This window comes from Podarcis gaigeae (assembly GCF_964106915.1).
Source record: "Podarcis gaigeae genome assembly, chromosome: 4".
Classification (NCBI taxonomy): Eukaryota; Metazoa; Chordata; class Lepidosauria; order Squamata; family Lacertidae; genus Podarcis; species Podarcis gaigeae.
In genome coordinates, this window is record NC_139677.1 from 92,907,510 (window position 1) to 92,920,472 (window position 12,963).

A 12,963-nucleotide genomic window follows, 5' to 3' on the forward strand; every position below is an offset into this window, starting at 1 on the left:
AGAGAGGAGGCTGAGGGAACACTCCACAAGGGATGGTGACTTGGTAGTAATAAATACTACTACTACTACTACTACTACTACTACTAATAATAATAATAATACTCCATCCATCTGGCTGGGTTGCCACTAAGAGACTCTTTACATAGTAAAGAGTTAAAAGTATCTGAAGAATTGTGCATGCATACGAAAGCTCATACCAATAACTAACTTAGTTGGTCTCCAAGGTGCTACTGGAAGGAATTTTTAAATTTTGTTTTACATAAACGTAAAGGTAAAGGGACCATTAGGTCCAGTCGTGGCCGACTCTAGGCTTGCGGTGCTCATCTCACTTTATTGGCATACAGCTTCCGGGTCATGTGGCCAGCATGACTAAGCCGCTTCTGGTGAACCAGAGCAGTGCACGGAAACGCCGTTTACCTTCTTGCCAGACTGGTACCTATTTATCTACTTGCCCTTTGACGTGCTTTCGAACTGCTAGGTTGGCAGGAGCAGGGACCGAGCAACGGGAGCTCACCCCGTCGCAGGGATTTGAACCGCTGACCTTCTGATCGGCAAGTCCTAGGCTCTGTGGTCTCTGCGTCCCTTGTCTTACATAGTAAGTGACTAATAAATTGAAATAATAGTAACAAATGCATAACCCATCTTTCCTCCAAACAGCTCACGGTGGTGTACTTGGCTATCTCTGTTCTCATTTCATCCTCACAACAACCCAGCGAGGTAGGCTGACTGGTTCAACAACACTAGTGAGGTTTCATGGCCAGGAAGGGATTTGAACTCTAGTGTCCCAGCTTCTAGTCCTACACTCTGACCACTACACCACACTGTCTCTCTAGGGAGATCCAGTGAAGGCCCATTTCTGCCCTGCTTGTTTTGCACTTCAGTCCTTGTGACACAACAGTTAAATGAAGAAACCCCACTTCTGGAAGAGACCACAGTCGTTTCCTCCGCCATCCCCTCTCCATCCCAATCCCCCTGGAATTTACCTGGGCACACCTTCCTGCTCCGTTGAGGGGTTTTTCTCATGCCAGCTTTCATAAAGAGATCTGCCTTCAAAGCCTTCATCGGGGCTTGGTATCTATTAAAACATAGTAAGTTTTGCAAACGTGAAAACAAAAGCGATGGGCAACAAACAAGCTGCCCTCTTCCTATTCCACGGGAAACAAGAGATGGGAGGCAGAAAGAACCTCCCCCCCCCCCAATCAGTTTTATTGCTTGCCTTCCCCCACCCCATTCCCAAAGGACCACAGAGCAGGTAGTGATATAAAAGAACAGGAATGCAATCACAAAACAGTAATTTGAAAAACAACCACCACATTAGCACCTGCCAATCAAAGACAGAACAGCAACAAAGTCGGAGACAACAATGGCTGTATCTCAAAGCAAATAAAAAAGCTTTCAGATTGCACTGATAGAGGCAGATGGTTTTTTTTGCCCAGCTGGGAGTTCCATAAATGTGTTCATTCATTCATTCATTCATTTCCTACAAATTATACACCGCTTGATTGTAAGTACAGTGGTACCTCGGGGTGCGAACAGGATCCGTTTCAGAGCCCCGTTCACACCCTGAACGCAACCCGTGTCCACGCATGTGTGGGTCGCATTTCGCCGCTTCCGCGCATGCGCGTGACGTCATTTTGACCATCTGCGCGTGTGCGCGCGGTGAAACCTGAAAGTAACACGCTCCGTTACTTTCGGGTCACCACGGAGTGCAACCCGAAAATACTTAACTTGAAGCACATTTATCCCGAGGTATGACTGTAACCTCAAAACGGTCCACGAAATATAAAACATTCATTGTGTTCATTCATTCATTCATTTCCTAAAAATTTTACACCGCTTGATTGAACGTAACCTCAAAGCGGCTTACGAAAGATATAACAGTAAAATAAAGAAATATCGGTAACGCATGAGACTCTTAATCTCAGGGCTGTGGGTTTGAGCCCCGCACTGCGCAAAAAGATACGTGAATTGTAGGAGGTTGGAGTAGACAACCTTTGTAGTCCCTTCAGCTGTACAATTCCATGATCCTATGATTTACAACCCTGCTTTAAAACATGCAAAAGTTAAAAACACTAAAACAGATTAAAATGACCTGGGCTTTCCAGGCCTCTGGATAGGCTGGTCTAAACGAGAATGGTTTTTAGCTGGCGCCGAAGAGAGTACAGAGAAGGGGATTGTTCAATTTCAATAGGCAGGGAGTTCCAACGTGGAGGCTCTGCCACACAAAACGACAGCGTTTTCACAAATGCAGAGCAGGTTATTATGTCGCACCTGTAGCACTGTCAATTCCACCAATCAAAGCGGTCATGTGGTCACAGGCCATTTTGTAGATCAACTGGTTCCAAGTGTTAAGGACTTTATATACCAAATGGCAGTTGAGTTTCCTGCGGACTGCTGTTTGTTCCAATTGAGCGCTAAAGAGAGGATTTTCAAGGGTAAAGTGATGGGACGAAGGCAAAAACGGCTCAGACCCATGCTTGCCAGGTGGAATTGCGGAGTAAGCAGAGAAGTGGCATGTGATTCTCTAAGTCTTTCTCGACTAATTTTGGGAAATGATATATAATGAGTTGAAAAAAATGTTTAAAATAACCTTTCCTAGAAAACCTGAAGCTTTCCTTTTAGGAATTCTAGGTGCCGGAATCTGAAGAGAGCAGAAAGGACTATTTATGTATGCGACCGCGGCTGCGCGGATGTTATTGGTCCAGAGATGGAAAGAAGATAAAGTCCCTACCAGAGAAGAAGGGCAGATCAAGTTGCTGGATTATGCCAAAATGATTAAAATGACTGGAAGAATCAGAAATCAGGAAGACCAAAATTTTAATAAGGAATGGGGGAAATTTATAACTTATTTCAAAGACCATTGTAAACAGTTAAAATTGTTAGAAGGATTGGAATATGACTTGTAGTTTAATGGTGAATTTTGGATACAATGGAGAGATTTGGATTATTATAAAATATACAGGAGGAAATGATTAATAAAAGGACCCACAAAGGGGAGGAGGGAAGTCCAAGAAATTCCTTGGAATCTTGTTTTTATGTTGTATGTTGGACTATAAAATTTTAATCTGAAAAACCAAATGAACCAATTTAAAAAAAAAAAGTTGACATTTAAGCCAAGCCAATGGGATAATGGTCACTGCATGTATGGGAGGAGGTTGAGGGTCACAGGTGAGGCTCCCCAAAAAGCAAGAGTGGGATAGATCTATAACAAATGAAATATAACAGATGAAAAAGGCGGCCCTGTTTAGGGAAGTTTTTAATGTCTAATGCTGTATTGTTTTTATATTCGGTTGGAAGCCGCCCAGAGTGGCTGGGGAAACCCAGCCAGATGGGCAGGGTATAAATAATAAATTATTATTAATATTATAAATCTATTATGTTTCTTCTTAGAGTTCATTTTCCCCTCCACTTCTTTTATATTACCTCTTTAGTCAGATTGTATACCAGGCTATACATCAGCGGGGTGCAGTCAACTCGAAGGGTGTAGTTGCCTGAAAGAGAAGTAATATCAATTAATTGCAGTTGCACCACGCCTTTCCTCTGGGGGGGTCAAGCTCACCTCCCCGTTTTATCCTCACAACAACCCTGTGAGGTAGCTTGGGCGGAGAGGCAGTGACTCGATCAAAGTTGCCCGGCGAACTTCACAACTGGGTGGGGATTAGAACCCTGGTCTCCTGGATCATAGTCCGTCACCCTAACCACTATGCCACACGGGTAGTTGCCACTCTACTGTCTTTTAGATAGCTCAGTTGGTAGAGCACAAGACTTTGGATCTTAGGGTCGTGGGTTTGAGCCCCATGTTGGGCAAGGGGGTCCTGCATTGCAGAAGGTTGGACTGTATTAATCTTCCAACTCTATGATTCTATTCCATGACTATTAAATGGGGCCTGAATATGAAAATCATGAAGTTGTTTTAAAGTTCTATATGCGCATTTGTATATAGACCTTTAAAGCAACTTCATTTAATAGTCATGGAATAGAATCATAGAGTTGGAAGATTCATATGCACATTTGTCCAGTAGTGATGTATGGAAGTGAGAGCTGGACCATAAAGAAGGCTGGTCGCTGAATAATTGATGCTTTTGAATTATGGTGCTGGAGGAGACTCTTGAGAGTCCCGTGGACTGCAAGAAGATCAAACCTCTCCATTCTGAAGGAAATAAGCCTCATGAGAAGAGAAGACTCCGTCGAAAAGACCCTGATGTTGGGAAAGATGGAGGGCACAAGGAGAAGGGGACGACAGAGGATGAGATGGTTGGGCAGTGTTCTCAAAGCTACCAGCATGAGTTTGACCAAACTGCAGGAGGCAGTGGAAGACAGAAGTGCCTGGTGTGCTCTGGTCCATGGGGTCACGAAGAGTCGGACACGACTAAATGACAACATGCGCATTTGTGCAACAACATGCGCATTTGTGCAACCAGTGGCAGAGCATGCACCAAACTCAACTAATGCAAGGCTCTTTAATCCAAGGGACAGCTTCCATAAACAGAAGGGAAAGGAGGGGATTCTAGCTGTCAACTTTTCCCTTTTCTTGCGAGGAATCCTATTTAGAATGAGGGAATTTCCCTTAAAAAAAGGGAAACGTTGACAGCTATGTATCTGCAATCCCTGCACCCCCTTAATCTGTTCCATAGGGTTGGGAGCCATTTGGAACTGTGGGAGGTAACGGAAATTTAAGACCTCTTTTCTCCCAATCCCAGAAGCCTCCACTAGATCAAAGAGCAGAGGATGCAACCCATCTTTTTAAATTTCTTGTTTGAGTTTCTTTTTTTCCCTTCAATTTTTTTAAAATTAATTTTCCACATTTATAACAGAAATAATAGACAAAACATACAAAACACACAAAAAGAGAAACACATTACAATACTAAAGAAAAACAATAAAACACTTATTACTTCTAAGACCTAATTTAACTTTCATTGTTTACTGACTTCCTCAAATCCTCCCTAACTGAATTTCATTGTATCACATTGTAATAGTTCTCCAAGATCATATTTCTAATAAAATTAACTCCTTCAATTTACTATCTTCTTCTCTTTTGAGTTTCACTGCATGATGTTGTATTTTCTGATGCACGCTGGCCTGAATGCTTTATTGGGTGGTATTCAACTAAGTTTTATTCAGATCAAACCCAGGGCTTAGCTACATTAGCAAAGATACAGCGATTTAAATGCACTATGAATACGGAACACCCGATGGCGCCAGACACCAGGAAATTTTAAAACGCGGCTTTCCATAGAGATTTCTTTCTTTTGTCATAACAATCTAATTTCTGACTTATTTACAGCAGTTTTCCCCCTATGTCTAGATCTACTGCCATGAAATTAATGGACTGAATATTCATTTTAGTGGAGGAAAAGAAGTGCAAATGAGGTCGCTGTTGCATCACATTACACCCACTGGTGGGAATGAAATTTAGCATGTCGTGGTGGTATATTGATTTTAAAAAATAAAATTCACAGTTCCATAAAATGCATTGTAAAAGGGACATTAGAAACCAGGAGGGAAGCACTAGCATTTTATAACCAGGAAAACTGAGACAGTAATCCCCATGTGTGAATACACCACAACATTGTGCCAGATTCAGCACAGCTCATTTTATGTCATTTCCCAAATTCTGCCCAAACAAACAAATAATAATAATAATTTTTATTTATACCTCGCCCTCCCCAGCCAAGGCCGGGCTCAGGGCGGCTAACAAGCAATAATAAAAACAGGTTGAATGAATACAACTTAAAAACAAGATTAAAATACAACATTAAAATATTGAAACATTAAAATATTAAAATGCAGCCTCATCACAGGAGGAGTAAGGAAAAAGAAAAAAGAAAGAGGGGGAGGGAATCAAATTGGCTCCTAGCCAAAGGCCAGGCGGAACAACTCTGTCTTACAGGCCCTGCGGAAAGAAATCAGATCCTGCAGGGCCCTGGTCTCATGAGGCAGAGCGTTCCACCAGGCTGGAGCCAGTGTTGAAAAGGCCCTGCCTCTGGCTGAAACTAATCTAACTTCCTTAGGGCTCGGGACCACTAGGGTGTTGCTATTTATGGACCTTGAGGCTCTCCATGGGGCATACCGGGAGAGGCGGTCGCGTAGGTACGAGGGTCCTAGGCCGTGATGGGCTTTAAAGGTCAAAACCAGCACCTTAAATCTGACCCTGTACTCTACCGGGAGCCAGTGCAGCTGGAAAAGCACTGGGTGAATATGCTCCCATGGCAGAGACCCCGTGAGGAGCCTCGCTGCAGCATTCTGCACCCGCTGGAGTTTCTGGGACAGCTTCAAGGGCAGCCCCGCGTAGAGTGAATTACAGTAGTCAAGCCTGGAGGTGACCGTCGCATGGATCACTGTGGCCAGGTCGGGGTGGGAAAGGTAAATGCAAACAAAACCTGTTCCCCAACCCAAGGACTACATGTTTATGAAGTTTAACCCCAAAAGACAACCCAGTGACCACACCCTTCTCATTCTCTATTAAAACTTGCATATATTTTACCTTCTATGGAGGAATCAGCATTGATATAGGCCACGCCACGCTCCTGCAGTATTTTGACATTTTCCTACAATGGAAATGAAGAAAATGTTCATGTTCATGCCTAAAATATTTCTCTATGGTGAAAATGATGTACAGATGAAATCAGCTAAAATGTACAAAACAAATAATAAATGCTGGAAATGTATGTGGTGGGAATGTAAGGAAGTAAAGGACTTATGGGAAATGATTTATAATGAGATTTTTAAAATGTTGAAATATACATTTGTAAAAAAACCAGAAGCCCTTTTACTTGGTATAGTAGGTACAGAGATTCACAAGCATGATTAAAAATTGTTTTTATATGTGACAACTGCAGCAAGAATACCATTAGCCCAATTTCCTCAGCATTTTCCTTATCACAAAAAAATCTGATCTTTTTAGGACGTGCGTTTGTTGTACAAGAGTTCCAAATCGGCTGTAACTATGCAGTCTGAACTGGGCACTACAGTGGTACCTTGGTTCTCAAACTTAATCCATTCCAGAAGTCTGTTCCAAAACCAAAGCGTTGCAAAACCAAGGTGTGCTTTCACATAGAAAGTAATGCAAAACAGATTAATCCGTTCCAGACTTTTAAAAACAACCCCTAAAACAGTGATTTAACATGAATTTTTCTATCTAACGAGACCACTGATCCATAAAATGAAAGCAACAAACAATATACTGCAGCCACACAATCAACCAATCAGTAGCTGAACTGGGTTCCACACAGTCACAAAAACAAAACAAAAAGAGCCGCAAAAGCGCAAAATAAATGGCAAAAACAGGCAGACCACAGTGTAACAGTCAGTAAAGAAGTGTGGCACTCAAAACAGAAGTGTAACACTCAAAGCGGAGTAGGTTTGGCTTCTGGAAAAAGTTCGCGAACCAGAACACTTACTTCCGGGTTTGCAGTGTTTGGGTTCCAAGTTGTTTGAGTACCAAGACATTTGAGAACCAAGGTACTACTGTGTGTGAAGGGATCCTACTCAGAGACAGCGACCACCTGGAAGTGTCCTTCCTATTGATTTACCTCAGCCCACTCTGTAGATCCTATCAAGCCAAACTCCTCAGCATCCCAGCTGGCAAATATCACCGTTCTCCTAGGCCTCCATCCTGCAGTTGAGATATTGAGAGCATAATTACAAACACAATATATTTATTAAAAACCATTTCTAAACCACTTAGCATTTCAAAAACCTCGTATGCCACGCGAGATATAAAAACCACTATTGATTTAAAACAAAAATACAAACGGAAACCATAAAACGAAAAACAAATAAAATAAAACTAAAATAAAAGCACCTAAAACAGAAATTCAGGGGATTCATACATGAATCACAGGGTCCCGTCTTGCGGGTTAGGGATGGCCTAGGCAAAAGAAGGAGGCTTTACAAGACGTTTGAAGCAATGAACGGTTGCTGTGTCGTGTACAGCAGAGGGGACACATTCTGAAAGGGCATTCCACAGTATAGGGGCAACAGCAAAAAAAATGGCCATTCTTGGGGTTCACAGCGGTGTGAGATTCTGTAGGGTGCGATGCCATGAATATAATTTCCCCGGAAATGATCTCACACCATAGCTGTCAACTTCTCCCTGCGAGGAATCCTATTTGGAATAAGGGAATTTCCCTTAGAAAAAGGAAAAGGTTGACAGCTATGCCAGGTCTATACAGGGGCAAGTGGTCTTTCAAGTCATCTGGTCCTGAGTTCTTAAGGAAATTCTATGTCAACTAGAAGACCTTGACAGCTGATCAAAAGCCAGGAAAAACTTGGCACAGGTGCAATATGTGTGTGTCTACGTCAGGGGTCAGCAAACTTTTTTCAGCAGGGGGCTGGTCCACTGTCCCTCAGACCTTGGGGGGGAGGGGCTGGACTATATTTTTTTGGGAGGGGATGAATGAATTTGCTAAGCCCCACAAATAACCCAGAGATTTTACATTCTACGCATGTAAAAACACGCTAATTCCCGGACCGTCCGCGGGCTGGATTTAGAAGGTGATTGGGCCAGATCCGGCCCCGGGGCCTTAGGTTGCCTACCCATGGTCTAGGTGTTTCAGACAACAGTCTGGCCACTGCATTCTGCACCAGTGCGCGCTCTCTCTCTCTCTCTCTCTCTCTCTCTCACACACACACACACACACACACATACAGCTCATCAGAGGATGAAGCTAGTGGTGAAAATAACCTTGAGGTAGGCCTTTTTTCTGAGTGGGATCAGGACCAGAAGTTAACAAGAGGGACCTGCAAGAGAATGTTTCAATGTACGCTCCTTGATTTGTTGTAAGAGGGAATCCCATTCAGAGTTGCGTGTCTACCAACCGTGCCTTCATCCAGGATACTACAAGCTGCAAGGACTTCAAGCAGAGCTTTCCATCATCACATCCCCTGTTTTGGGTTTGCTTGTTTTCCTCTCCAACTGACAGTCAGCGTTCTGTGGCTACTGAACAGGCTCGGTTTCAGTGGGCTAAGGCATTTTTTTTTTTTCCAGAGGGGAACTTTTGCCCTTCTGAAGTGCCTTTGCAGGTTTTTTTGTACTACTGCCAATCTCAGGGTCCCTCAGGCATGTTGATTCCTCCTCCTCCTCCTATTATTATTATTATTATTATTATTATTATTATTCCGTCATATAACCACAGGTTTCAGCACAGTTCACAGGATAAAATCAGAATATAAAACCACAAAATACATAATCAAAACAACAACAACAACCCAATAACCTCCCCCCAACACATTATAAAAGGGCCATGTTGTCAGTGTCCCATTTTGGCTACCTTCCTATCGGCACTCACAACCTGAGCTTGCTATCGACTGGAGTGATTTGTATCCTGCTTCTTTACCCATTAAGATGGCGTATTCTTCTGCAAAACGTTATTCCCACCAAACCGAGCAAGTCCTTTGCAGTTCTGACTAGGTCATTTAACAACAACAACAAGCCATTGTTCATTAAAGCCTCTCCATCATCAATAAAACAATTCAAAGGCAAGAAATTTACATGCACTGTTCTTTTCTGCTTGTCAGTCCTTGTGGCTGCTTAAATCCCATTGATTTCAATCAGACCCGAGCAATCTCAGTGCATGCAGGATTGCCGCTGTTACAGGAAATAATGAAGAAAGACCGAAACCCTCTGGACTGCAAGAATTTTTGCTTCAATTTTTGTTTCGTTTTGGATTTTAGGAAGCTTCCTTATACCAAGGCAGACTATTGCTCCATTTACCCCAGCATTGTCTGCACTGACTGGCAGCAGCTCTGTGGGATTTCAGGCAGGAGTATCTCCCAGCCCTACTTAGAGATGGTGGGATTTGAACCCAGGGCCTTCTGCTCTGCTGCTGAGCTGTGGCCTTTCCTTGCAAAGGTTCTGCATGTTGCTACATTACATTGCATACTAGACAGATCGAAAGACACACACAATAAAGTTAAAAAATAAATAAAAAATCTGTACCCAAAAATCACATCCCCAAGATAGCCCAAACCAGAATAAATTAAGTCTAATTAGGGGATATTGCCCTAATGTGTTCTATTGTCATCAATTATTCAGGTTGCAGAATTCAAGCCCCCCCCCCCTCGCGCGCAGAATTTGAACTGCTGTCCTACAGAACTCATTTTACGAAGTGACAAATAAACAGATAAAGCTATTTTGTAACACAGTGTTTACACCAGGGGGTGGCAGGAAAGATGTAGATCATACGAGGATAAAATGAGGAACCCTTCTCCCAACCTTACACTAGATGCCCAATCTTTACTATCTCAGATGTAGAATCATATATGCAGAACACCCCAGTGTACGGATTATAGGGTCCAAAAGTTGATTGGCTGCATGGCTGAATGTCTTTCATCCCACCAATGCCAGTATTTCACACCTGGATCCAGGAGGTGGAAGCAACCATTTCCATTTTCAACTGTCAGTTTTTGTTATGTCCAAACCAGGAGCTATAGTCAGTTGTTACCTATGGTTTATTTGAAGAAGCTGGGCTCATAAACAATGAGGGCTCAGGAGTGGCAGCTTGGTCCCGCGACCATCGGTGCCCATGGATGTCAGTAATTCATTCTCCCATTGCTGGGACATATGATTCCATGTTTACATTCCATACTGCTGTAAGTGTGGGAACGGAACTCAGACTAGAGAACTTCCGTTCTTTGTGCTTTTCGTCTTTGCTTTTCATTCTCTGCTCTCCGACAGAAAAGACGTGTGTGAGAGATGCTGTTCAAACCAGCCATGTTTTGTTGTTTTAATTTGCTGTAAATAATAAAATCGTGATGACACATTCCTTCACCTCCTGGCTACTTGCATAACTCTGCTAAAGCGTGCACACATCTCGACTGGATGTGTTTCGCAGTGTCGTCTGTACAGGGGACGTACGGAAAATGCTATGTGTTTAAGTTTTTTCCTGCTTCCCCTTCATGGACGACAGGTTATGGGCCCAGGCTCCTCTGGCATTTCAGCACAGCTACTCACCTTCAGTAGCAAGTAAAACTCTGTGGGATGAAGTACAATTGCCTCTGGTCTATTTTTGGGGGAAGCTCTGCTACATGTTTAAGTTTTTTCCTGCTCCCCCTTCACGCACGACAACCCAGGCCCTTCATGGGGAATTTTGTGGGTGCCAGAACCCCAGGGAGTTGGCACCTATGACTGGGCTGGACTCAAGTAGCAAGTTCTGCTAGCAGAAGCCTAGGCTTTCCCCTCCATCTCCTCCTCCCTGTGCACCCCTCAAAAATGCATCAGGGTAGGGGTGGAAGAACCCACAGAACAGCACACAGGAAGACGAGATGTTGGATGGATGGATCCCCAACCCAACAGATTTTTAGGTTCTGCATTCTTCTTGTCTCACCTTGCTGCTTCAGCTTTCCAAAGCTTCGGACAATCTCGTGAACAACAGCCGCTCCGCTCTGCGGGTCAATCCCACCAAAGACCCAAGAGTCTCGGTGGCCACCTAGAATAACGTACCTGTCTGGATCAATGGAAATGAGGATTAATTTTTTAATGGGCGCAATAAATCACGACGAGAGTTCTACTTGAGGGCCCCTCTGAGGAAAATCTAGAGCTAGAGGTGAGAGGATCTGACCATTTTGCTCATGAAAATTCGCCAGTGTTTTAGTGTCACTTTCCCCTAGTGTATGTTTTTATATGGCGTTTTGTCTGATATACATTTTTGCAGAGACATTCCCCCTCATAAATTGCATTTTTATATGTTCAGTAATAAATGCATTTAAATGCACACTTCACCCCAGTATGTGCCTTTTTTTGTAGCACATTTTCCTGTAGCTGGAGAAGTGCGCTTCAATTTGGAGATGTGTGAATTTTGAAGGACAGCTGGTCTCCATGATGAAAGGAGGAATAGCAGGATAAAAACAAATAAAAGAAGAAGTGGGTTTGACTAGACAGCCTTGCATGGCTCAAGACCTCGATATCTTTCACAACATATCCCAGACCCTTCAATCTGAGGTCCCTCTTCCGCCTCTGAGGGAAGTTTAAAGGGAGGGGGCCTTTTCAGTTGTGGCTCCCTGCATGTCTAATGCTGTCCCCCAAAAGGCACCAACCAGGTACCATCATTAATTTCCTTCAGCATCTTCTAGCCAGCTTCTGATGGATTATGACAATTATGGTGCCTATGAGAGTACTTTTTTGCCACTGAAGTTTTTACTGTTGTTTCGCTGGATTTATTTTATAGGTTATTGCATGGCATTTCTTATCCCCTCCCCAACACCAGCTTTTCTATGCTCTTAACATTACTTTAAGGCTTTTTATATGAATGCCTTGTGAGTCGAGTGTTTTGGCTCGAGTATTCTGGTTTGTAAACTTTTTTTGGAAGCCAAGCGGCTGACATGGCTTCCAATTGAGTGCAGGAAGCTCCTGAAGCCAATCGGAAGCCGTGCCTTGGTTTCTGAACGTTTTCTAATGGGCTTCCGGAACAGATTCCGTTTGAGAACCAAGGTATGACTGTATTAGGAAAATATTAAAATAGGGGTTGGCTCACTGGTCCATCTAGTCTGGTTGTTGTTGTTGTTTAGTCGTTTAGTCGTGTCCGATCTTCGTGACCCCATGGACCAGAGAACGCCAGGCACCTCTGTCCTCCACTGCCTCCCGCAGTTTGGTCAAACTCATGCTGGTAACCTCGAAAACACTATCCAACCATCTCGTCTTCTGCCGTCCCCTTCTCCTTGTGCCCTCCATCTTTCCCAACATCAGGGTCTTCTCCAGGGAGTCTTCTCTTCTCATGAGGTGGCCAAAGTACTGAAGCCTCAGCTTCACAATCTGTCCTTCCAGTGAGCACTCAGGGTTGATTTCCTTCAGTATGGAGAGGTTTGGTCTTCTTGCAGTCCATGGGACTCTCAAGAGTCTCCTCCAGCACCATAATTCAAAAGCATCAATTCTTCCGTGATCAGCCTTCTTTATGGGCTGGCTCTCACTTCCATACATCACTACTGGGAAAACCATAGCTTTAACTATACGAACCTTAGTTG

At 43.4% G+C, this 12,963-nt stretch overlaps 1 protein-coding gene across 2 annotated transcripts in view; it reads right to left on the bottom strand.

Annotated features, from left to right (window-relative positions):
* The window catches only part of LOC310843344 (glutamate carboxypeptidase 2-like), a 56,366-nt gene that overhangs the window by 7,638 nt on the left and 35,765 nt on the right, over positions 1 to 12,963 (bottom strand). For both annotated transcript variants that reach the window (XM_083736583.1, XM_083736584.1), the window contains exons 10-14: positions 11,331 to 11,450; positions 7,536 to 7,618; positions 6,488 to 6,551; positions 3,424 to 3,491; positions 984 to 1,075 (exon numbers count right to left, since the gene is read on the bottom strand). In XM_083736583.1, the coding sequence (XP_083592709.1) occupies positions 984 to 1,075; positions 3,424 to 3,491; positions 6,488 to 6,551; positions 7,536 to 7,618; positions 11,331 to 11,450 (427 nt within the window). The remainder of the gene's footprint in view (positions 1 to 983; positions 1,076 to 3,423; positions 3,492 to 6,487; positions 6,552 to 7,535; positions 7,619 to 11,330; positions 11,451 to 12,963) is intronic.